Consider the following 24,772-nt stretch of genomic DNA (forward strand, 5'->3'; position numbering starts at 1 on the left):
AGCTTGAGAGGCCGGTGCTAAGGAGTTGCTGGGAGGCCTGTTGCCTCCTAACCTTTGACCTGGAGCCCAGGGTCCCTCCTGGGTGGATGCATCAGCTCCTCTGGTTACCTGAGACAACAGGCATTTCCTCCATCCTTCAGCCCCTCCTCTTCCTGCCCCAACCCTCTGGCCAAGGGACCTCCCAATCAGACCTGGACTGCTCCAGCTGTGTCCTGAGACGCTGGACCAGCCACCTCCCCTGGGGCTGGAGTTGAAGCAGAACCAACTGGCCATCCCAGCGTGAGACAGACAGTGGAGCCGCCAGAGCCTGTGGGCCGCTGGGCAGTTTTTGCGTTCTCCAGGCTGGCTTTCTCCACTCAGCGGAATGGCGCTACAAGTAGAACTGATACCAACGGGAGAGATCATCCGCGTGGTCCATCCACACAGGCCGTGCAAACTAGTAAGCTGGGAGATACTGTGGGCAGGGAGGGATGGTAGCAGGGTCTCTCCTGGGTTGGGCGGCCTCTTTCGGTACATCGCTCTGGAAAGAGAGGAGCAGTGAAGACCTGTTCTGATCTTTGATGGGGACAGAAACCATTAAGAGAAGGAGTTAAGTGGAAAGAATGGGTACTAGAAGAATTTTTTTCCCCCAAATCGGAAGTTTGGATTTGAATTCCTCTGCCAGCTGCCTCAACCTAAATGGGCTTAGCTGCAAACTGGACATAGCAAGATGACAGTGCTCTGATGCCAAAAGACTTGTACACGTCAAATTTGCAGGCACACAGTACAATTAATGCCTCTCTTTTCCCCGCCGGGCACGCAGAACTGGGATTGCCCAACTCAAGTAGCATGGAACGAGAAGGTGGGTGAAGACCGAAAATTAGAAATGAGGAAGAACTGGCCAAGCGCGACCAGGCGGTGTAGTGAGGGTCTGGTTTGCTTAGGGACGGAGAGCTGCATCTGGCGCTCTCGCCCACCGAGCACTAACACCATGAGCCTTGTCTCCTACTGGAGGGATATGTGCGCGCTCGGGCGCGCGCTCGAGTGTGTAACTGTGACGCGTCTTGTCCTGGGAGTTGGTAGAGAAGTGCAGCACCAAGCCTTAGCGGGCGCTGGCTCGGGCCCTGAAGAGGGCCACCAGCATGGGGCGGGGCCCATGGGCGCGCGCGCGCCTGACTCTGGGCCTTGCGGGGGATGACGATAGGCAGCGGCCCGGCCCCTAGCGGGCCCTGGGCGGAGAGAGCGTACCGGGGCCGCGGACTCCGGAGGTGGCTACGCTGTCCAGCCCAGCCCCCGCCCGAACACCCGAAGAACGAAACCGGTGGGTACGCGCCGGAGGGGACGCGGCTACAGGGTACTCCGTTCACCGACGGGTGGCCTCCGTTGGCCAGCCGGCTGGAGGAAGGGACTGGCGGCTGGGCGCCTTCAGTAGCTGGAGCCACGGTAATGCTGTCTCAGGCTGGGTATCGCTCCACACGACTGGTGCAGGGTCCCAGGACCCAGAGGCACTGGCGCTCAGTCTTTTGGGGACGCACGCGGGTAAGGCGCGGGCGCGGGCTCCAGGGACCCAGTGCTCCCTTCGGGCCACTCCCGCAGCCCTCCCTGTTCTGGGTTCCGGAGAAACTGGTGGAGCCCCGCCCCTTCCCGTCCTTCACCCCCGAAGCCCAGGCGCGCCCGCGATCCCTGCGAACCATTCGTGGAAATGTGGCGGGTGCGGGGCTCGGAAATGAATGAGAGAATGAATGGCTGGCTCACTGTTTTATTCAGTTCCAGCATGCGCCAGCCTCTTGCTCACACTCCTGAGATTTCATTCATTCATGCAAGCGCCCACCAGTGGGTTATTGAATCTCTAGCGGGTGCCTAGCTGAGTGCTTGCCTAAGACCGGAGCAGTCTCTCGGCAGAGACTGGCAAGGAAACAGGTGATTAGTACTTGATTTGGTTTGGAGAAGGCTGTGTATTGGGGAAATAAGGAAGGAGCTATGGAGAAGCCAATTTCTGAGCTTAGTGTGAGGTGGGGCGTGCAGAGTGAGCTGGACCAAGGAAGCTGCAGGTGTAAAGCCACAGACCCATGCAGTTCCTGTGGTTGGTGGTTGGCAGCACCTCCTGGCTGTGTGTGGTGGTGGTGGTGGTGGGGGGGAGTGTAAAGAAAGAACTGCAGAGGGCTACGTGTGCAGTGACAGTCTAATACAGGAGCAGTGCAGTAAACAGTCCATTCGTAAGGGCTTGACAAGGAGGAGTGAGTGTAAGCTGGGCCATGGTGGCGCACACTTTTAATACCAGCACTCAAGAGGCAGAAGCAGGTGGATCGCTGTGAGTTCGAGGCCAGCCTGGTCTACAAAGCGAGTCCAGGACAGCCAAGGCTACAGAAAAACCAAAATAAATAAATAAATATAAAAAAATAAAGAAGAAGAAGAAGTGAGTGTGTGAAGGGCAAGTTTTGCACGTAGGGAACTATGCTCTCTCTCTAGCCTCCTCCATTAACTTGAGGTGTTCGCTGTCAGATTTGCATTTGTAAACACCATAGGCCAATATGGGAATTTTGGTTGGTGTGAGGAAGGCAGGGAGAACCTTAGGAGAAGGCAGGTAGGCTGGAGCAAGCAGGTGTTAGGAGGTGATGACTGACTGGCATAAGGGGAGGAGGAGCGGCCTTGAATGCCAGATCACGATTACAGACAGTTAGTTCCCGGAGACAGGCCTCCTTCCCAGGAAGGCCAGTGAAGGGGAAAACTCTGGTAGGGGCAAGGTGCTCTGTTTATTATTTTTGGTGGTCTCGCAGGTAAAGATCTCTGGCAGATCAAAGATCCACGGGATTGGAGTCCTTAATTGGGCCCTGTGAATAACTTTCACTCCCCCTCACAGTTCCCTGATGGGACACTCTGGGCCCAGACCTAAATACGGCCAGGCTTGGTAGTGTACTTTTGTAATCTCAGCACTAGGGAGGCCGAGGTAAGAGACTGTTGAGAGTCCCAGGTTAGCCTGGGTTACACAGTGAGATAAAACAAGAATATCTGCTTTGTGCCCAGCACTGAGCTACCATGCAGGCTGGTTGTGTTGCCTGCTCCACCAGGCCGTATTTGCCTCAGTGGAAATCAGCTTAGGCCTGTTCTAGCAGTTCCTCCAACCCTGGGGCCTTGGGCAGCATTGGGGGCTGGCTGCCCACAGCCCTTCACTCCATGAGAGATCAGGCTTAGAAGCACTGGGTAGGGGCCGCTGGATGACCCAGGTCTGCTGCTAGCCCCATTCCCTGGAGTCCCAGTACACATCTGCGCAGGTAGGAGGAGCCCCCAGAGGTACTTTTAGGACATATGTCTTGGGTCACTCAGCCTGCAGCCAACCTTAAGCCCAGGCCATGCTGTGGAGCCCATGGCCCTCACTTGTTCCTCAGTTGCCCCCCCTAAAGCATACACATCAGTAGTCACATGATACAGGTTCCCTGAGGAAAACTGTCAGCGCAGTCCTGTTAACCGTTGGGAGGGATCAGAGCAGCCCTACCGGAATATTAGTATTAGAGGTCCTTGGTTCCGGTCCCATTCCGCATACAAGTCTAGAAATCGTGAACAAGGCTCTTCATCTGCCTAGTCTCAGTTCTCCTTCTGAAATAGAATTAACAACACGGAACTCATGGTGTGGCGCTGGGCACTGACAAGAGTGACATAAACTAAGAACGCAGGAAGCGCCTGGCATGGCGGTGTCCCTTACACCCTCGGTTCCCCACTTCACTTCCCCTCTCTGGACTCACGCTCCTGTCCAGAGAGGTGGGGCAGTCTAGGAGAGATTACCGGGGCTGTGGCTGGCCCAGGCCCTCAGGGTGGCGGCGAAAGCACCCTCCTTCGTATGCGGGGCGGTGACCGTAGGGGCGCCAGAGGGCATCCCAGGAATGCGGCTGCGCGGCTCAGGATGGGTGAAGCCCGCCGGACCCCTCCGCACGCGGATTCCCCTCATTCCAGCCGCTTGACGCGGTGGGGCGGGGCGGGCACTGCGGCCTCGAAGTCCCTCCTCTTCCAGCCCGTCCCTCCCACCCAGACTCCACTAGCCGGAGCTGGAGCTCACTGTGGCCGCGGCAGGGGGAGGGGAACGAGCCCAGCTCCGGCTGAGGACTCCCAAGCTCTCCTGCCCCTGTCTTCTGAGGTGGGCTGAAGGCCGCATCCTCTCCGCGTTTTTAAACCTAGGGGCATCGTAGATGGCGTTTCCCCTTGCCATGTCTTTCACCCATCTTCCACCTGCGCCATCCACTCCCCTGGCCGGCTCCAAAGGGCTTCATTCCCCAGCTGGCGCCTTTCGCCACCCCCCCCCCACCCCCGGATTGTGGCTCAGGCTGTTGTTCACGAAGTAATGAACCATCCTTCCCCTTGAGGCTGCAGCCAGCACCTGTCGCTGGCTCACCTCCTCCCCAGGGAGGCCAGGCAGGGCCCAAAGGGTAGGGAGTTTTTGGTGCTTTGGGTCCTTAACTCCGCCTTCCTCCCTAGACCAAGTCTTTATCCTCAGTATATACGTTTCAAGTTCTTTACAAAGGGCGAGGAAGAGATAAGGCACTTGAGAACCCTTTGCAAGTGGCAGATAGGCGCGGCGGGGAGTCGGGGCGAGGGGCTTTCCCCTACTAGACTCTCCCCCCAAGCTTGAGTGTGGCTGGGAGAAAGAGGAAGAGGATAGTGGTGTTGAGGGCTTGGGCAGTGCCCAGGGTGCATTTCAGGCAATGCAACAATTCTGGCAGGTATTAGCCTCATTTTAAAGACTGTCTCTTAAGTTAAGGGGCTTGCTTATGGTCATATTGCTAGTAAGAAATGGCCAGGGAGCTGGGCGGTGGTGGCGCACGCCTTTAATCCCAGCCCTCGGGAGGCAGAGGCAGGTGGATCGCTGAGTGTTCAAGGCCAGCCTGGTCTACAGAATGAGTCTAGAACAGTCAAGGCTACACAGAGAAACCCTGTCTCCAAAAACCAAAAAGAGAAAGAAAGAACGAAAGAAAGAAAAGGCAAGGGTTTGTCTGTTTGTTTGTTTTACCTTAGACATCGACATGCCACAAGCGGCGTCAACTGAGCTGAATCCCCCCACCCCCACGCCTCACACACATACACATCTCAGGCCTTTAAAAAGGCTAGTGCCTTCAAAGAACCAGCGAGGGTGCTGCTGCTATGAGCTGGATTGGGGAGACAGCTGAGGGCCTGAGTAGAGGGAAGGGAGGAGTCCAGAGGGACCAGAAAAGAAGGGGGGGGGGGCGAGCCCATGAGGCACTGAGTCCTGAGGATGTTCAGGATGGAGCATAAGGGTATTATTGGCTGCACATGCAGGAACAGTCAGAGGGGGCTGCCCACCCGGGAAACTCAAACTTCTATAGGGGCCATGCTGCGTTTAAAAAAAAAAAAAAAAAGGGCATCCAGCTGCCATCCCAGAGCCTAGGACTTATTTTCTTTGCTGGAGAAGAGATCCTTCAAGAGATTTTTCTGCCCAGGGCACCGTTTGGCACAGGTTTCTAATCTCAGCACTCAAGAGGCTGAAGCCAGAGGATCTTGGAGTTCTAGGCCAGCTTGGGCTACGCAAGGAGATCCTGTCTCAATTTCTTTTCTAGGGATTTAAAGAATGGAACCGGTCCTCCCCGGGTGTGTATGGGGAGGTGGACAGTGTCCCGTACAGAGGCTCCGCCTGTCCAGGCACGCCGGCCGTATTTGGACATTTCGTTCTATTTTTAACTTTCCCGGGACTCGAGGTTGGGGGTAGGGAGGGAAATCCTGCTTCCTCCGTGACCCATGGGCTTCAGCCCTGCTTTCACGCAGGGTGTCCGGCCCCGGGTTGTAGACACGAGCCCGGAAGTGAGTTCCGGGGCCGCGTAGACGCGGCGGCCGCGCGGGTTCCGGGCCCCACCCTGGAACTAACAGCGTTCCTCCTGGAAAACCTGACTCAGGCGGAGCCCGCGGCACGCAGGAGGCTCCGCCCCTCGCGCGCCCCCTCTTAGGTCCCGCGGCCCCCTCCCACCCAGCCGGGGCCGACTGGCTGCAGAAAGACCCGGGGGTCGAGGCTCCGAGCCCCCGGAGCCCAGGGGCCTGCGAGGGGGGGCAGGGGACCGGGGGAGCCGGGGGGGCGGGTCCGGGCCCGCCCCTCCCTCGCTGACGCCGCAGCCCAGCTCGGACCAAGAGCGCGGGCAGCGGAGCGGGGCGCCGGGTCGGGCAGGATGCGCTACCGGGCGTCGGTGAGCAGGGGCTCGGGCGGGTTGGGGATCCGGGGTGTCGCTGGGTGGCCCCTGGCACCTCCTGGGCGGGCCATGAAGCGGGTGCGGCCCAGGAATTTCGGTGGAAACGTCCCTGAAAGTTGCTAGGACAGGAGGCCGAGGCGGAGAGGGCTGCAGAACATTTGGCACCTAGGGCCATGCGGGGTCGCTCCTGGTGACTGCTGTGACCCCTCACCAGAGGACAGGGGGCGGTGGCTGCGGCTGTGTTTGGCAGCAGCTTCGGGCTGGGTGGGCAGGTCTGAGGGAGGCAGGCCCCAGCCTCTTAGGGGTGACGGAGGAACTCCTGAGCAACTAGGGTCAAGGGAGACTTGGTGACTGACCAGGGATTTACAGCCGCCTCCAATACCTTCCTCTTCCTTGACCCCAGGCCCTCTTTGAGGGGAAAGCTGTGCGCTGGACATGGCATGAGGGTCTAGCTAAGCATATACCTGCCCCACCCTCGGGTGGCAGCTGGGTTTTCCCTGGTGGAACACCCCCCCCCCCCTCCTGAGGAACTGTGCGTGTATCTGGCAGCTGGAGTGGAGGGAGTGGTTCCAGTTGAGGGAGGGCAGGCCACCCCAATCTGGGGTGGGTGTCAATTCCAGCTGGGGTGGTAGCCGATGGGGAAACCCTCTCCTGGGAAGTGAGCTCTTGCTTGATCGCTAAACAACTCTACCGCTGGGGATTTGGGGTCGGTGAGAACAGGAGAGATGGCCCCTCCCTGTCTGCAGAATTCACTGTGAACCATTTGTCCTCCAAAGCACCTGTAACACATAGCTGAGGGATCTGAGGTCACCTGAACTCACTCCTCTTCCCTGAGGAGGAAGCAGTCCTGAGAAAGGAGGAGATTTGTCCAAGGTCAACACGGCATTCTTTCTGCCGTTCCTAGGAGCTCCTCCTCACGACCCACCTTTCTTCACTCAAAACTACATGTCTCTGGATTGCATGCTCTTGTTCAGTGTCTGCCGGGTCCCATGGCCTTGGCGCATGGCCCGTGTGCCCTATGTGACCTCTTTTCTGCATTCCAGCATCCCCGTGACCCAGCCATATGTCCCAAACATGTTCTGTAGCCTGTGTCCAAATGCCAAATGCCTTCTACGTCCTGCGGGACGGGGTAGAGCAAGGTAAAGACCTTGCTTTTAACCTGTAGACTCTGACTGTGGCTTGTGGCTGCTTCTCCACAGGCCCTGGGCAGTGACGGGGTGCGGGTGACCATGGAGAGCGCCCTGACTGCCCGAGACCGGGTTGGGGTGCAGGACTTTGTCCTGCTGGAGAACTTCACCAGCGAGGCCGCCTTCATTGAGAACCTCCGGCGGCGATTCCGGGAGAACCTCATCTATGTGGGTATTATGAGTGGTGCTGGGGCTGCAGACCGAGGGCGGAGGAGCCTTCAGCCTTCTGACCTTCTCCTCTGCCCCCACCCCCCACAGACCTACATCGGCCCTGTCCTGGTCTCTGTCAATCCCTACCGAGACCTACAGATCTACAGCCGGCAGCATATGGACCGCTACCGTGGTGTCAGTTTCTATGAAGTGCCACCTCATCTGTGAGTGGTTTCCTAACCCTTCCAGGAATGACCTGCTCTCTCGTCAACGCGAGATGACCCCACCCGATCCCCACTCTGGAAATGGTTGCTGACCCCTGCCTTGGGTGACTCACTGTTCACAACTGTGAGGAATCCCGTGATTGCTCACCCTAAAGTTGCCTCGGTTCTTATTAGCCAAGTCTCAGAATTCCGTCCTCTGGGACTCTCGGCTCCTAGGCTCAGTTCCCACTCGTGACTTAGTCCTTTAGCTATTTTAACATGGTTCACCTGTGAGGGCTCCTGCATACCAGGTGTGCCCAGCTTCCACCAGGCTGGCAACCCACCTCAAGTGACCCTTTCAGACTTCTGTCCTCGGCTGTGTGGGCCTACCCTGTGAGGGGGATTCCTACCCCTCAGCCCCCTTCTCCATCTTCCAGGCTATAACCCCACCCCCACAGTTTACAAGAGTGGTCCAGTCAGATATGGGTGGGGCTTCCTCTCCCTGTCAACTCCCTGACAAACCTCTGCCCCAGGTTTGCAGTGGCTGACACTGTGTACCGGGCACTTCGTACTGAGCGTCGGGACCAGGCGGTGATGATTTCTGGAGAGAGTGGGGCAGGCAAGACAGAGGCCACCAAGAGACTCCTACAGTTCTATGCAGAGACCTGCCCAGCCCCTGAGCGGGGTGGCGCTGTGAGAGACCGGCTGCTACAGAGCAACCCCGTGCTGGAGGTGAGAGGGTAGCAGCGTCTGAGGAGAGGGTAGGATGAGAAGAAAATGCTGGGCTCTCCTCAGATTCCCCATCCACTCCTAGGCCTTTGGAAACGCCAAGACTCTCCGTAATGATAACTCCAGCCGGTTTGGGAAGTACATGGACGTGCAGTTTGACTTCAAGGTATCCGTGGGTATACTGAGGCACGGGAGGGGTGGGTTTGCCACTCGGTTCACCATTTGTTGAGCATTTACTATGTGCCAGGCACTCTTCTACGTGCTGCTCCTAATTAGAGCAATGAATCAAACAGACCTTGCCTCCCAGAGTGATAGGTTATAAGCAGAAGCATAATAATTCAAGGCTTAGCAGGGAAAAAAAATAAATAAATAAATAAAAGTGGGAGCTGCTGCAATGGTAACCCAGACTGCCCTTACACTCCTGACTGTCCTGCCTCATCTTCCTGTAGTCCTATAGCTGGGCCTGCAGCTTCAAAGCAGATAGCCTCACTCGAAGGGGGCATTTCAGTAATGGTTTGGTAGACTGGGGAGCAAGTGTGGCAGATGCCTGGGGGAGGGGTCAGGTAGATATGAGGACCAAGGCCTGGCAGAGGCAGAGGCAGAGCCCTTAGTGTGTTTAAAGACTACAATCCGGAAAAAAAGGGGGTGGGAAGCCAGACACTCCAGGGCCTTTTAGGTCTTTGCAAAGATTTTTTTCCCCCCACTTGGTGTGGGAATTAAACCAAGGACCTTAAGTCATGTTAAGAAAAGGCGCCGGGCAGCTCTAGCACTCAGGAGGCAGAGGCAGGCAGATTCCTGTGAGTTCGAGGCCAGCCTGGTCTACAAAGTGAATCCAGGACAGCCAAGGTTACACAGAGAAATCCTGTCTTGAAAAACCCAAAAACAAAAATTTACAAAAAGAACATAGGTTGTGCTGAGATCTATACTCAGAGGCCAGCAATTTTTTTTTTTCCTTTTTAAAGCTAAGTGAAAAGGAATTATGAGAGAGCTCTGAACAGTAGTGTGCCACGATGCAGCTTCCCTACTGGAAAGGTCATTCTAGCCTTTGTTGGAAGGATGATAGAGGAGCCCAGCCAAGGAGGGAAACCGGTTAGGAGGGTGAGGTAATAATCTAGGTGACAGATGACGGCAGATCAGATCAGGGCGGTAGGGCGTACAGGTGGGGAGCAGAGGCTGGATTCTGCGTGCTTTCAAGGCAGCAGGATCGATTGGCAGTTTGGATACAGGGAGTAGATGGGGTGGGTGGGGAGGCTACTAGGAGGACCACAGACTCCTCTCTTGAACAACTTGCAGGACAGTGTTTCCCCTGCCGAAGATGGGAAGGCACGAATACAAGTGTGGGAGAGGGGAAAACTGGAATGCGCCGTCAGGCTTGTTAAATTTGCAGTGCCTGGCAGGCATATGAGTATACTTCTGGAAGTAACTAGAGTTGAATTCTTTCTCTTTTCTTTTTCTTTCTTTCTTTTTTTTTTTTTTTTTTTTTTTTTTTTTTTTTTGGTTTTTCAAGACAAGGTCTCTCTTGTAGCCTTGGCTGTCCTGGCCTCACTCTGTAGACCAGGCTGGCCTTGAACTTCCAGAGATCTGCCTGCCTCTGCCTCCCAAGTGCTGGGATTAAAGTCATGTGACACCACACCCAGCTGTTCTTTTTCTTTTTCTGTGTGTGTGTGTGTGTGTGTGTGTGTGTGTGTGTGTGTGTGTGTGTGTCCCCGTCCGGCTGTCCACAGGTCACTTAGCCACTGAGCTCTGTCTCCATTTCTTAGATGAGGAAGCTAAGACCGGAGCAGGTGCCTGAGCCCGCTTAGCAGCGGAGCTGGAATTAGAGCCCAGGCCTGCTACAGGAGAGAAAGAGGAAGATGGGTTCTTTCTCCTGGTCCGGCTGACCAACCCTGTTCCCCACCCTACCCACAGGGTGCCCCCGTGGGAGGCCACATCCTCAGTTACCTCCTGGAAAAGTCACGTGTGGTACACCAGAATCACGGAGAACGGAACTTCCATGTCTTCTACCAACTGCTGGAGGGGGGCGAGGAGGAGACCCTTCGCCGTCTGGGCTTGGAACGGAACCCCCAGAGCTACTTGTACCTGGTGAAGGTGAGTGGTTGGCAGGCAGAGTTGGTGCCACCCAGGGGGCACAGTGCCAGTGCTGGCTGGCGGACAGCTATGCTCTTTCCCCAGGGCCAGTGTGCCAAAGTCTCCTCCATCAATGACAAGAGTGACTGGAAGGTCGTCCGGAAGGCACTGTCAGTCATTGACTTCACAGAGGATGAAGTGGAGGTTAGGGTTCTGTGGCACCCCCTGTCTTCACACCCCAAATATACCTGCTTCTTTTGGACCCCATTTCTACTTCAAGCCCCCTTCTGTTCCTGAGTGCCTTACCAACCATCTCCCCTCCCTATTTGAGCATCTCGTAGTTGCCCTGACTCCCACCCCCACCCCCACCCCATAACCACCACATGGCCCCTGCTGTCACCTCAGGACTTGCTAAGCATTGTGGCCAGTGTCCTACATTTGGGCAACATCCACTTTGCTGCTGATGAAGAAAGCAACGCCCAGGTTACAACTGAGAACCAGCTCAAGTATCTGACCAGGGTGAGTGTGACGGGCAGAGGGCAAGGAAGGGACAGCTGAGGTGAGGGGAACCGACCCCTCACTGTGCCCACTCCACCCTTGGCAGCTCCTTGGTGTGGAAGGCACAACGCTGAGGGAAGCCCTGACACACAGGAAGATCATCGCCAAGGGGGAAGAGGTGAGGCTCAGAGTGGCTACGGGAACAGGAGGTGTGGGCGGTCCTGGGGGGGGGCCTCATCAGATGGCACCCCTCCACTTGCCTACTCCAGGTCTCCAGCCGTGCTGGAGGGGTACAGTGGCCATGGTTCCCACCTCCAAAAATGAGACCCCTATACCAGCTTCCCTCTGGTGTCCCAAATAGCACCCTCCAGTTTAAGGGAGCTAGGGGGTCAGAGCAATGACAGTGTCCTTGTCTGATGCCACAGTCTGAGGGGAGGTCAGCCAGAAGGGTGTCTGTGCCATTCACCTCCTGTCTTTTCCTCCGCGGCAGCTCCTGAGCCCGCTGAACCTTGAACAGGCTGCGTACGCGAGGGATGCTCTCGCCAAGGCCGTGTACAGCCGCACGTTCACCTGGCTGGTCAGAAAGATCAACAGGTCACTGGCCTCGAAGGTGAGCACTCAAGTCCATGCTGCCTCCGAGGATGGCAGGGAGGGTGGGCAGGAAGGCCTGTGGCCTGGCCGGGAGCTGGGGTGGACACAGAAGGGACCCATGCTGTCTGCTGACTGGCTGGCCCTAGGAGGCTGAGAACCCCAGCTGGCGAAGCACCACAGTTCTCGGACTCCTGGACATTTATGGCTTCGAAGTGTTTCAACATAACAGGTCAGTCCTGTACTCTTACCCTTGCCAGCCTGCCCACTAACGTCTCCTGTGCCCCCCCCCCCACCCCGCTTCCACCCCCTACCTCTCATTCCCAGCCGTGATCCTGCTTTGCGTCTCTTAGCCCTGCTGCTTGTGCCTGGTTCCTGCCCTTTCCCCGTCCCCGGCTTTGTGTCCCTGGCACTACCGCGAATTCTCCCCACTGCCCCTCAGCTTCGAGCAGTTCTGCATCAACTACTGCAACGAGAAACTGCAGCAGCTCTTCATTGAGTTGACTCTCAAGTCTGAGCAGGAGGAATACGAGGCGGAGGGCATCGCGGTACGTTGTTTCATGCCCGCCATATCCTGCGTGGGGTGGGAAGCTAGGCCCTGGGGCTCCCAGGACGGAGTGCGGAAGGAACCCTATCGCTGATGCCCTTCTCGTTCTGTGCAGTGGGAACCTGTCCAGTATTTCAACAACAAGATCATCTGTGACCTGGTGGAGGAGAAGTTCAAGGGTATCATCTCCATCTTGGTGCGTCCTCTGCTCTTATGGTCTCATGTCGGGAGACAGCTGGGAAGGCCTCCCTCCTTTCTCTCCATGTGTGTCCACTGGGTCAGAGTGTGGGGCTGGGCAGGGGGAGATGAGGTGCTAACGCAGTCTGCAGGCTCCCTGTCGGGGCTCCACAGGCTCTTACCCTTTCTCCCATGTCTGTGGCTCCCTACGTAGTGTCCTCACCTCCTTTCCCATAACTCTCTCCCCTGTGCGCCGCCCTGCAGGATGAAGAGTGCCTGCGTCCCGGGGAGGCCACTGACCTGACCTTCCTGGAGAAACTGGAGGACACTGTCAAGCACCACCCCCACTTTCTGACGTGAGTGGGCTGCCGGGGCAAAGGGCTCAAGTTTGGCAGAACCTGGGGCAGCCTGGGATCCCCCCCACAGTGGCAACACCATGGCTGAAGGCATAGCTCGGTAGGAGAGGGCTTGCCCAGTATGCACAGGACTGATTCTGGATCTTCAGAACCCAAATCAAAAACAAAACCACCAGCCACAAACTAATCAGCAGAGAAAGTGATGATGAGAATCGTTATAAAAAGCCACCATTAGGGCTGGGTGTGGTGGCGCACGCCTTTAATCCCAGCACTTGGGAGGCAGAGACAGGCGGATTGCTGTGAGTTCGAGGCCAGCCTGGTCTACAAAGTGAGTACAGCCAAGACTAACACAGAGAAACCCTGTCTCGAAAGGGGGTGGGGGAAAGGCCACTGTTGTACCTTCCTCCTTAATCTTCCTGGAGAATGGAACTTGCTAAGTTGTTTATTTTTTTTAAGCTTCCTTATTTTCAAATTGCTTTTTATGAAAGGAATCTCCTAGACTTACAAAGTGGAGATAGTCTTGGCTACATAGCAAACTCACGGCTACGTGATCCTGTCTACAGAAAACAAACAAAACACAAAAGGACTCTCCCTAAAGTGGGGAAGCTCAGCACACAGACTGGGTGCACCTCACCTCCTAGCCTATAGCCCACAGAAAACCCAATTTGGGCATAAGCGTACTTTCTTGTATTCTGTCTAACCAAAACTCAGAAAAACTCTTTCATTTGATCAAGGTTACCTATTTAGATTTTAGAGGTTGGCTTAGATGGTAGACTCCCAGGGCTTTTGGACTCAAAGCCTTGGGCAGTGTTTGCTTAGCAGTGCATGAAGCCAAACATGAAATGTGCGCCTTTAATCCAGCACTCCAGAGCAGAGGCAGCCAGGTCTCTGTGAGTTCCAGGCCAGCCAGGGCTACACAGAGACCCTGCTCAAAGGAAAAAAAACGACAAAAAAACAAAAACAAAAGAAAACCTAACAGTACATGGGGAAAAAAAAGTCTCACTGGGCAGTGGTGGCACATCCTAACACTTGGCAAGCAGAAGCTGGCAGATCTCTGTGAATTCGAAGCCAGCCTGGTCTACAAAGCGAATCCAGGACAGCCACAGTGAAACCCTGTCTTGGGAAAAGAGAAAAAAAGAAAGAAAGAAAAAAGAAAAAATGTTTCTGGGTATGTTTGATGGTTCATGCACTCAAGAAGCAGAGGCAGGGAGATTGCTGTGAGTTTGAAGCTAACTTGGGCTACCATCATGTGAGCTCCTAGCCAAACAAAAAGCAAAAAAAAAAAAAAAAAAGGAAAGAAGGAAGCAGGCAAAACATTTGGAGGGATTTTTCTTTTTCTTTTTTTTTTTTTTTTTTTTTTGGTTTTTTGAGACATGGTTTCTCTGTGTAGCCTTGGCTGTCCTGGATTCGCTTTATAGACCAGGCTGGCCTTGAACTCGGTGATCCGCCTGCCTCTGCCTCCCAAGTGCTGGGATTAAAGGTGTGCGCCACCACGCCCGGCCTTGGAGGGATTTTTTTTTTTTTTTTTTTTTTTGAGGGGGAGGCATATTGTTTGGTTTTTTTTTTAAAGACAGATATCACTGTATCCCTGCATGACCTGGAGGTATAAAGATCCACCTGTTTCTGTCTTTGGAATGCTAGACTTACAGACCTGACATGATTATCGTGTCTCTCTCTCTCTCCCTCTCTCCCTCCCTCCCCCCCTCTCCCTCTGAAAGAATTTCTCTGTATAGCCCTGGCTGTCCTGGAATTTGCTCTGTAGTCCAGGCTGGCTTCAAATTCAGAGATCCACCTGCTTTTAACACACACACACACACACACACACAGCACTCAAAACTCAGAGCTCCAACACACACACACCACTCTCCAAGTGATGAGATTAAGGTTGCTTGCAACTGAGACAGGGTCTCATGTTATCCACTCTGCCTCGAACTCATTATGTAGAAAATGATGGCCTTGAACTCCTAGTCCTGTCTTCCTGTCTCCTGTGCTAGAGTTACAGGCATGTGCGTTGATACCAAACATTAAAATTCCCTCCCCCTCCCCACATTTTTTTCTCCATTAATTTGTTTGTTTATTCATTTTACATCCTGATTGCAGTCTGACCTCCTCTCCTCCCAGTGCCCCCCTAAAATTGACTTTGGATTATAAAAATAACACTGCTCATTAGAGAGAGCTGGGAAGTGTGCAGAGTCTCTGGTCACCCTGTTACCCAGAGGTCATCACTGCTAACAATTCCAGGCATTTCCTTCCTGCCTTTTCCTATACATATTTTCCTAAAGTCAAGCGCTTTTTTTGTGTACAAAGCTTAAGATAATGTTATGTTCTGTTTTTCCTGTATCATCTAGCAGAAGAATTTCTTCAAAATATGTCCTTCAAGGGCTGGTGATTTTGCAGCCCTCACCCTGCCTTGAGCGCTCCCAATGAGCCTCTCCAGGGTTTTTTGTTTGTTTGTTTGTTTTCCTTATTTCTTTTGCGGCATTGAAGATAGAATTTACGGCTTCACAAGTTAGGCAAGCGTCCTGCCAGTGAGTTCCTTTGTAGCCCACACTCCAGGTGTCTGCTGTAAAAGCAAGGCTACCCCATGCACCTTTGTGCCTTAAGTCTTTGCCAGTAGCTCTGCTTAGTTGCTCAGAATAGTTCTGAAAAGTAAACAGTGGGCTACAGGGTACACACCTGTTTGTGATGCAAGTAGCCTCAGGACAAATTCCGTTCTGAAAATGGAGAGGACACTTTCACTACCTTCTAAGCATCGGGGCAGAGGCCAGAGGCAATGAAAGAAGCCTGGAGTGACTGGCAGGCCCGAGCCCAAGTTCCTACCCCTAGTTCCTGGTGCTGTGTGTCCCTGGACAGCTTTGCTACTCTTCTGAGCTCCTTGAACTCTGCAGCAGACCTTAGGCCTGCACCCTCTGCCACTTGGTGTGCAATCTGTGGGACAGCCTTCCTGGATGGCTCTTAAGTACTCCTCAACAGGCAGAGGTACGCCCTGGGTCAGAAATCTTGAAGTTTCCTGTTCTTGCCCCCCTCAGGCATAAGCTTGCTGACCAGAAGACCAGGAAATCCCTAGGCCGAGGGGAGTTCCGCCTTCTTCATTATGCTGGAGAGGTGACCTACAGCGTGACTGGTAAGGATTCTGAAGCTGGGTCCCACGGGCCAGGGAGGGGGCACCCCCTGACCTTTCACCTGTTCTCCTCTTCCAGGGTTCCTGGATAAAAACAACGACCTCCTCTTCCGGAACTTGAAGGAGGTGAGGAAGACACGGGGGCGCGCTGAGGTGGCTTGGGTACCCACATGGGTCGCTGGCTTTGTTCTTCCCACTGACCCCCCCCTTCTGCCTCACAGACCATGTGCAGCTCGGTGAACCCCATAATGAACCAGTGCTTTGACAGGAGTGAGCTCGGGGACAAGAAGCGGCCAGAGACGGTGCGTGTGGAGGCTCTGACAGTGGAGGGGTGTGTGTGTGTGTGTGTGACTGAGTACGGCCACCGCACCTGCCTGGGAGCGTGTTTGTTAATGCCCTGTGCCCAACCGTCCATTGGTGTCTGCAGGGGGCGGCTCTCCGGGCCATCTCTGCCTCTTTCATTCTTTCTTTTCTCCAACTTATTACATTTACCTACTTGTGTATGTATGAGTGTGTGTGTGTGTGTGTGTGTGTGTGTGTGTGTGTGTGTGTGTACGTGCACATGCCATGGTATGAGTGGAAGTCAGAAGACAACCTATTAGAGTCAGTAGAGTCAGTTCTGTCTTTCCAGCACATAAGTCTCAGGAATCAAACTTGGGTTGACAGGCTTGTCAGGAAGTGTTTTTACCCATGAGCCACCTCACTAGCCCTTTCTCGTTTCTAAGTGCATAACCTGCGCGTCCACCTTTCTCCAAACGTACCGTTGTGTGCTTCCCCGCATCTGTCTGTGTGGGTACCCATGGCACCTCCAGCCTGTGTGCATTCACTTGGTGAGCACACATCTCCCAGCTCTGAGGAATCAGAAACAAATAGGTGCCCTCGAAACCAGGTGCAGGGGTGCTTTGGGAACCATAAAGAGGGAGTGTCACTGCCTGAAAGGGGTGGAGGGGTAGGAGCCCGGGAAGGCTCCAGGGCAGAGGCAGCATCTGAGGTGAGGGCATGGACCTTTAGGAGGGCGCTGTGGGCAGCAAGAGCTCAACACGGAAAGCTAGACAGTTGAAAAGAGCAGCGTAGTGGAGCACATGCTGGAGAAGGCACGTGTGGCCAGCGGTGCCAGGTGCAGGGCATCTTCAGCCAGCTGGAGGCAGAGGTGCAACAACTGGGCTGAGCCAGAAGAGGTCATCACAGCTCCAGGCCAGGAGGGAGAGAGGACCAGAAGACTTCCAGCTGGGTCACAGCAGCATTGTGGTGCCCACCCAGGACCCTGCTTCTGTTTCCCCTGTCCTTCCCACTTCCTCCTCCCAGCTAGTATCTCCCCACTCACGACAGCTCCACGCCCTCCCCTCCCCTTACTCTGTAGCATGCCTCTGATCTCTGTATCCAGTGACCCTGGTGGCCCCAAGTGGACCCTTTCGAGCCCGGCCCCCCAGCCTTCTCTTCCTGACTCAGGATGGGGATCACTCTCCACCAGGCCAAGGACTTTGCCAGCTCTTTTGCCCAAACACTGGGTGATGCCTATTTCCGTTCCCTGAGCATCTCTCAGCTCCCTGTCCTATGATGTCCCTATAACCACTATTCGAGGTCAGCCCCTGGTACTGCTCCGTTGAGCCGGCCAACCTCCTCCCCGGTTCCCTGGCTCCCCTCCAGCCCCTCCCAATCCATCTAACAGAAATGCTGTGGAGACAGTCTGACACACAAATCTCACTGCCACTCCTTTGCTCCAGATTCCTCATGGGCTCTGTGTTTCCCTAAGGATAACATCTAGTCTCTCCCGTGTAGCTCTGCTCAGACACATAGCCCCTGCCTGCCTTAAACCCTGTGTCAAGCCTTTTTGCTCAGCCGTCCATCTGCCGGGACTGCCTTTCTCTCCTGCAGTCTCCTGCTGACACTTAACAGTCTCACTTCAGGGTCCTTTCCAGAAGCTCTTCCCCAGCGCACTCTTCCTCAGACTGATCAGTTGTCTCAAAAATAAAGAGGGGTGGGGGTGACCCTGACTTTGTTCTTCAGCGCCAAGAAAAAGATGGTGAGGGGGAGAGGTCGGGTGTGGTGAACAGGAGAGCTGGGTTTCTAAGCTGAAGTCTCTTAACTGGCTGAAAGGAATTAAAGTGGTGTCTAGCCCCTTCCGTTGTGAGGCCAGGGTGACAGGAAGAAGCTTCTGGAGGGGACATGCAGGCTGCAGCGGCCTCCGCCTGGCCCCAGCCAACCTCCTATACCTACTTGGCTCACCAGGTAGCCACCCAGTTCAAGATGAGCCTCCTGCAGCTGGTGGAGATCCTGAACTCTAAGGAGCCTGCCTATATCCGCTGCATCAAGCCAAATGACGCCAAACAGCCTGGTAGGTTCCGTGACCCCACGAGCTGTGGGTTGTGCTGCCAGGATGTGGACACTGCCTTTCAGGGACAGGCTGAGGACCCTCTTTGTCACCTTTCTCTCAGGTCGCTTTGATGAGGTGCTTATCCGACACCAGGTGAAGTACCTGGGCCTCATGGAGAATCTGCGTGTGCGTAGGGCTGGCTTTGCCTATCGACGGAAATATGAGGCTTTCCTGCAGAGGTGGGTGGGGTCGTCCCACCAGTGACTGGGTGAGGTGGGAGGGTGAGACCCCCCCTGGAACCTGTGGGGGAGGAGCTCTAGTTCAGATATGAGGGTTTGGGGGCCCTGAGCTGCTATGGGTCCTAGGCTAGGAACTTTTTTTATGCCATAGGCTTAATGTTAGTCTCAGAAAAGAGGGTACTAGGCATACACACAGCTCCATCCTCCTGAAGCCCCTGGTGAGGGTCACAGGAAGAGCTCAGTGACAGGCTGACACCAAAGACAGTGCTGAGAAGAGCACAGAGGATTTTGTGGCTCTGTAGCTCTTCGGGGGGGGGGGGGGATGAGGGGCAGGACCTGAGCCAATAGAACGTGAATCCTATCTCTGCCTTAGGCAGATGGGAAGAGTGTTTCGGTTCCTCATGCAGCAGACAGTGGGAGCACCTGTAGATTCCCAGCAAAGCTGAGGGGGTCTCCATATCCCCAGGTACAAGTCACTGTGCCCAGAGACATGGCCCACGTGGGCAGGACGGCCCCAGGACGGGGTGGCTGTGCTGGTCAGACACCTCGGCTACAAGCCAGAAGAATACAAAATGGGCAGGTGAGTGGGGCCTGCTCCTGGTGCCCGGAGGAGGACGGAGGTGCCACCCAGAGGCTGATCACTGGTGTCCTCCCAGGACTAAGATCTTCATCCGATTCCCCAAGACCTTGTTTGCCACAGAGGACTCCCTGGAAGTCCGACGGCAGAGCCTAGGTGAGAGAGACTCCCCTTTGCTGTCCCACGGGGGGTCCTGGGGAACAGAAATCTCTGCCTCTGGCCTTTCTCTCCGTGAGACCCTCCCAACCACGTTCAGCTCTCCCTCTTCCTCCCACTGCCAGCAAAGGCCGCCATCCCACACTCACTTGCTGCCTCTCAGTGACTCGTCATCCCGGACCCTCACCGTCCTATAACTCAGCTGATCTTCTTTCATGCGGTTGACCATGCCAGGCCCTCAGCCAGGGCCCTGAGCTCTGACAGTTCACGTTCTTTCCCTACCACAGCTACCAAGATCCAGGCAGCCTGGAGGGGCTTTCATTGGCGGCAGAAGTTTCTCCGTGTGAAGCGATCAGGTGTGGGGGCCCAGAGGTTCTCTGGAGGGCCAGGGTCTAGGGGGTGGGATGGACCACCATGGTGAGAGGATAAAAGTCAGACATCTGTGGTATCCACAGCCATCTGTATCCAGTCATGGTGGCGTGGCACACTGGGCCGGAGGAAGGCAGCCAAGAGGAAATGGGCAGCTCAAACCATCCGTCGGTGAGTTCTGGGGGGCCATTAGGGGGGGACTGCCGATCAAGGTGAGTATGGGGATCGGTTGTCAGGTTTCTCACCCTAGCTGTGTTTGGCCCACCACCCCCAGACTTATCCATGGCTTCATCTTGCGCCATGCACCTCGCTGCCCTGAGAACGCCTTCTTCCTGGACTACGTGCGCACATCATTTTTGCTCAACCTGAGGCGGCAACTACCCCGGAATATTCTGGACACCTCTTGGCCCACACCCCCACCTGCCTTGAGAGAGGTCTGTGGGCTCTCCACACTAAATTAGGGCTAGCCATCAAAGCACTTAACCCAGGGGTTCCTTACCGCGGGTCCAGGGGGGGTTCTGTAGGGACAGCGGCCACGAAAGTGAGTTCCCGGAGAGAAAACAGTCCACAGGACTGGCTGGCTGGAGGAGGCTGCTGGAGTCTTCCCTGGGGAGAGCAGGCTGGAAAGGTGTTCTGACCCCTCTCTTCCCACAGGCCTCAGAGCTGCTGCGGGAGCTGTGCATGAAGAACATGGTTAGGAAGTACTGCCGGAGCATCAGCCCTGAGTGGAAGCAGCAGGTGGGGGCAGGGCGTGGGCAGCACATGCTTGGCTGTTAGGGGCCCTGTGTGTGTGTGGGGCATGGGCAGCACATGCTTGGCTGTTAGGGGCCCTGTGTGTGTGTGGGGAGCATGGGCAGCACATACTTGGCTGTTAGGGACCCTGTGTGTGTTGGGGAGGAGCATGGGCAGCACAAACTTGGCTGTTAGGGGCCCTGGGAAGAGCAGGCATTGCAGGAAGTGTGCCTGCCTGTCAGGAAGGCATTTCCCCTGGTCAACCCTGTAGCTTCAAAAGGAAGTGGAAGCTGCAATAAGACTGGAAAAACCAATAGAAGGAACATTGTGGCCAGCTTGCTTTGGTTGGTAGATGCTGCCCAGAGCCTTTGTTTGGACCAGCTTCACACTCACTGCTTAGTGTCAGTGGTTTGCTGTGCCTTGTATTTGCCAGCACAGTGCTGGGTGATGACGAGGGGACACACACACACCCATAACCTGTCCCAGCAGTCATGAGGACACCATGACACACGCACACACTCAGATAACCAGCAGTTAGTCACCTACATGGTCCTAAGCTGGAGCTGACTCTTGAGGGGGCTTAAGAGCCCCTGAATCATCTCCAGAGTCATGCCTGGAACTTGACAGTCCTGTCATGACTCCTGTAGGGAGCTCTCTGCCTTGTGTGGTGGGGACAGTGGATCAGGAATGGAGGAGCTGATGGGAGTATTGGTGACCAGGCACCAAAGAGCTGTGGGGTCTGCCCTCCGGATGGTCCCAGGCCTTTTGATGCTGTTAAAAAAAAATTTTTTTTAATTAATTTATTTATTTAATTTATTTAATTTATTTATTTATTTATTTATTTATGTCTCTTCAGCTGCAGCAAAAGGCTGTGGCTAGTGAAATTTTCAAGGGCAAGAAGGACAATTACCCCCAGAGCGTCCCCAGGCTTTTCATCAGCACGAGGCTTGGTGAGCCCCACCCCCACCCCACCCCTTTCCAGCCCTGAGCCTTGCATCCTGTCCCCTTCTGGCCTTACCTGGCTTCTTTTTCCTCCCATCTTGGTTGCAGGCACAGAGGAAATCAGCCCCAGAGTGCTTCAGGCCTTGGGCTCTGAACCCATCCAGGTAAGAGCCCCATGCAGCCCCAGCCCCGCACAGGTCTCTGCCCAAGGGCTGGAGAAGGTGCACCATGGCTGAGCAGCGGGCGAGGAAGTGATCCCTGGGTCCCCTTCGCCCCTTCCCTGCCCCCTCACGCTGTCCTGTGTCTGCAGTATGCCGTGCCAGTGGTGAAATACGACCGCAAGGGTTACAAACCTCGCTCCCGGCAGCTGCTGCTCACACCCAGTGCTGTGGTCATCGTGGAGGATGCCAAAGTCAAGCAGAGGATCGACTATACCAACCTAACGGGTAAGCCTTCAGGGTAGAGGCCTTCAGGGGCTGGGAAGGAGCCCTGCCCTGACCCCTGACCCCTGACCACTGACCCCTGATCTCTGACCTCGGACCTCCCCTCGCAGGGATCTCTGTCAGTAGCCTGAGCGATAGCCTATTTGTGCTTCACGTGCAACGTGAGGACAGCAAGCAGAAGGTACCCCCTTTAGGGCTTGGGAGGCAGTGGGCGGGGTGGGAGGTGGGAGGGCAGGGGATGGAGGGGTGGGGGCAATGGGTGGGGTTAGGGAGGTGAAAGGGTAGGGAGGTGGGGTGGGGCGGCATGGGATGGGGGCTAGGGGGAGTGGGCAGGAGTGAGGGGGCATGGGATGGGGGGGTGGGGCAGTGGGCAGGGGTGAGGGGGCATGGGATGGGGGGTGGGGCAGTGGGCAGGGGTGAGGGGGCATGGGATGTGGGTGGGGGCAGTGGGCAGGGGTGAGGGGGCATGGGATGTGGGTGAGGGCAGTGGGCAGGGGCGGGAGGGTGAGGGGGTCTTAGGGGGTTGGGCAGTGGGGGTTGTCCTCTAGCCCTTAACAAAGCTTGGCTCATTCTACACATCTTGCTCACCAGGGAGATGTGGTGCTGCAGAGTGATCACGTGATAGAGACGCTAACCAAGACGGCCCTCAGTGCCGATCGCGTGAACAGCATCAACATCAACCAGGGCAGGTGAAGCACGTGGGGGTGGCGCGAGGACACAGGGGAAGGACCATCCTAGGGGGTCCCCCTCTGTGAACAAGTCCTCACGAGCTTCCTTGCCTGCAGCATCACGTTTGCAGGGGGTCCAGGCAGGGACGGCATCATTGACTTCACATCTGGCTCGGAGCTGCTCATCACCAAGGCTAAGAATGGCCACCTGGCTGTGGTGAGTGGGACCTGCTGCCTTGGGTCTAAGGTGGAGCCGTTGGTGACCAAGCCCTCCTCGGAAGAGGTGTTCCCTGTTCCCTGCTGCAGGCCCACGAAGGCCGGAGAGAGGCGCTGCTTGGGCCTCTATGGAGACCATAAAAGGGTCATAATAAGGAGGGCGATGGGAGAGAGTGCAGGAGTAGGTGTTGCTGTGGGAATAGAAAAGTCTTCAGTACCAAGGCCACACAGCACCCCTCCCCAACCTGAAGCTCCTCTACTCACCCCGGGCTTCTCCCCGACAGGTGGCCCCACGGCTGAATTCTCGGTGATGAAGGCCCCAGCGGCCCCTCCTGTCGCTTCGCTTCTCCCCCTCCTCCCCTCTCAGTTACCAAAGACTCCAGCTTCCAGACAGGGATCCAGGGGCACCCTGAAAGCCCACCTGCCAACTCCTGCCTCCTGCCCGCCCTCTCTCGAGGTGACCAGGGGCCAGGGAGTTACCCCAGGAGTGGGCCAGGCCGGGCCACAGCAATAGAAAAGCAGGGGCCTGCGCAGGCCAGGCCAGCCCTCTGCTGATATCTGCCAAATATCTGAGAGAAGGGAATTTTAACTGAGGTTTTCTCTGAGATTTTTTTGACGATTTATAGGAAACTATTTTTTTAAAAAAAAAGCCATTTTCCTACCCTAAACACACTGGATGTGTTTTCCCTGACTCAAAACAGGGCAAGGAATGTAGCTGAAAGACTGGTGGGCTGGGCTGTGGGGTCTTCTTCCCTGGCCAAGCCTCTCCTCTTTATTCCCTTGGCACCTTGTCTGTCTGTCCATCCACCTATACCTTATGCAGCCCACTCTGACCTCCACCCGGGGGCTGAGGCCACCTTTGCCTACCCCATCTTCCTGCCTTAAGAACGCCCTTTTTGTGGCTGGGGTATAGTCCAGTGGTAGAACTGGTGCTAAGCATGTGTGAGACCCTGGGCTCAATCCCCAGCATTAAAAAAAAAGAAAGAAAAAGAAAAGAAAAGGAAAAAAAAAAAGTTTTTAATATTTTCACCCCAGTCTGAGGTCTTAAGAGTTTGGAAGACTTCCGAGAAATGGTCTAGTCCAGGCCCTGGAATCACAGAGCTGGGGTCAGAGGCCCCAAGGAAGCCTTGCCTAGTAGCAGATTGGGACAAATCCTCAGCCCTCAGTGCACCTCCCTGCCATTCCCAGGGACAGGGAGGCCCATAACACAAGGGCTCTCTGACCAGCAATCACCCTTGGGAGCCACCAGGTGGGAGGAGATCTTTTGCCTGGGTCTGTGCCTTAGGATGACAACCTCCTCACACAGACCTTGGACCCAGTTTAAGGATGGTAAGGTCTTTATTGGCCAGGGCGCCTCTGTGACCTGGAAGCATGGGACAGGGCTGTCCTTGGAGGAACTGCAGGGTCATCACCTCTTTCTGCTGCCTCTCTCCACCCCAGAAGGCCTTGGGTTTGCCCAGTTCCTTCTGAGCCCTCTGCTGACACTTCTGTAATCCAGAGAAACACTAAATAAAGCAATATGTGTTTGCCAGCCCTGTGTGTTCTGGGGAAATGAGGGCCCCGGAAGGCAGCCTGGGACTTGATGCTCAGGATGAAAGGAGACAAGCGGGGTGGGGGGTGGGGGGAGAGCAATAGAGAGAAACCAAGTTCTGTGAGGGATTGCAAGCCTTAATCCCAGTGCTCAGGGGGCAGAGGCAGGTGGGTTGGATTTCTGAGTTCTAGGCCATCCTGCTATACATATCAAGTTCCAAGGCCATGTAGAGAGACTCTGTCTACAAGCAAACAAACAAACAAAAAACAAACAAAATAGAGGAGCCAGTGGCTGTACCAAAGCTGCTCAGCCTGGCACAGGGCTCCGACTTTGGGCAAACAAACACCTGGTCTGGCTACACCACTGGACCAGTCTAGCACGGTTAGTACAAGCCCAAGGGCAGTGTTAAAGCAAGACAGATTGAGGTGGGGAGGGGTGAGCACTTTGTAGAGAAGCTCGTGTTTGGAGTCCCCAGTTCTGGGGATGAGGAACCCAGTCCAAAGGGGCCTGGGCAGAAAAAGGCATTTGTCAACAACAGCCATTTTATTGTCCTGGAGAGAGCTACTTCTAGATGCTCAGAAGACATTGTTAGGAGCATGTCTGGGACCAGTTTTAGGCCTTATCTCTGGGCGCCATTGAAAGAGTCATCCACTGTTCACACATGCATACCCTGGTGCGCGCACACATATGTTGGTAAGCGCAACAGCTGTTGTAGGTTCAGGCTTTTAGTCTACCAGTTAGGGGCAAAAAGAAAACATTTCTTCCCTAATAATCTGACCATCTCTGAGGTGACATCAC

The 24,772-nt window shown here is 55.2% G+C and overlaps 1 protein-coding gene across 5 annotated transcripts; it reads left to right on the forward strand.

Annotated features, from left to right (window-relative positions):
• Window positions 1-197: 197 nt before the first annotated feature.
• Window positions 198-22,773, forward strand: Myo1c (myosin IC). 5 transcript variants are annotated; one of them, XM_051157969.1, is made up of 32 exons: window positions 198-439; window positions 7,364-7,519; window positions 7,610-7,725; window positions 8,238-8,436; window positions 8,519-8,599; window positions 10,342-10,521; window positions 10,606-10,704; window positions 10,906-11,019; window positions 11,105-11,176; window positions 11,489-11,608; window positions 11,736-11,818; window positions 12,029-12,134; window positions 12,249-12,329; window positions 12,575-12,666; window positions 15,696-15,790; window positions 15,867-15,913; window positions 16,009-16,089; window positions 18,017-18,122; window positions 18,223-18,340; window positions 18,807-18,920; window positions 18,997-19,073; window positions 19,361-19,429; window positions 19,529-19,613; window positions 19,717-19,876; window positions 20,097-20,180; window positions 21,031-21,124; window positions 21,225-21,280; window positions 21,427-21,562; window positions 21,670-21,740; window positions 22,151-22,248; window positions 22,345-22,444; window positions 22,728-22,773. In XM_051157969.1, exons 1-32 carry the CDS (start codon window positions 365-367, stop codon window positions 22,752-22,754), a joined length of 3,192 nt encoding a protein of 1,063 aa, XP_051013926.1. In that variant the 5' UTR covers window positions 198-364; the 3' UTR covers window positions 22,755-22,773. The 5 variants fall into 5 exon arrangements, with proteins under 5 accessions (XP_051013926.1, XP_051013929.1, XP_051013930.1 ...); XM_051157972.1 differs by lacking the exon at window positions 198-439 and adding an exon at window positions 1,137-1,300; XM_051157973.1 differs by lacking the exon at window positions 198-439 and adding an exon at window positions 1,139-1,304.
• The last annotated feature ends 1,999 nt before the right edge of the window (window positions 22,774-24,772 follow it).

This window comes from Acomys russatus, chromosome 16 (genome assembly GCF_903995435.1).
Source record: "Acomys russatus chromosome 16, mAcoRus1.1, whole genome shotgun sequence".
Lineage (NCBI taxonomy): Eukaryota > Metazoa > Chordata > Mammalia > Rodentia > Muridae > Acomys > Acomys russatus.

Excerpts from the sequence above, each read along its gene's own strand:
- Myo1c (XM_051157969.1), top strand. The coding sequence starts at position 365 with ATGGCGCTACAAGTAGAACTGATACCAACGGGAGAGATCATCCGCGTG. Across the intron at positions 15,791-15,866 it reads GGTGACCTACAGCGTGACTG|GGTTCCTGGATAAAAACAAC; the intron begins GTAAGGATTCTG and ends CTCCTCTTCCAG. Across the intron at positions 19,877-20,096 it reads CCCCACCTGCCTTGAGAGAG|GCCTCAGAGCTGCTGCGGGA; the intron begins GTCTGTGGGCTC and ends CTCTTCCCACAG.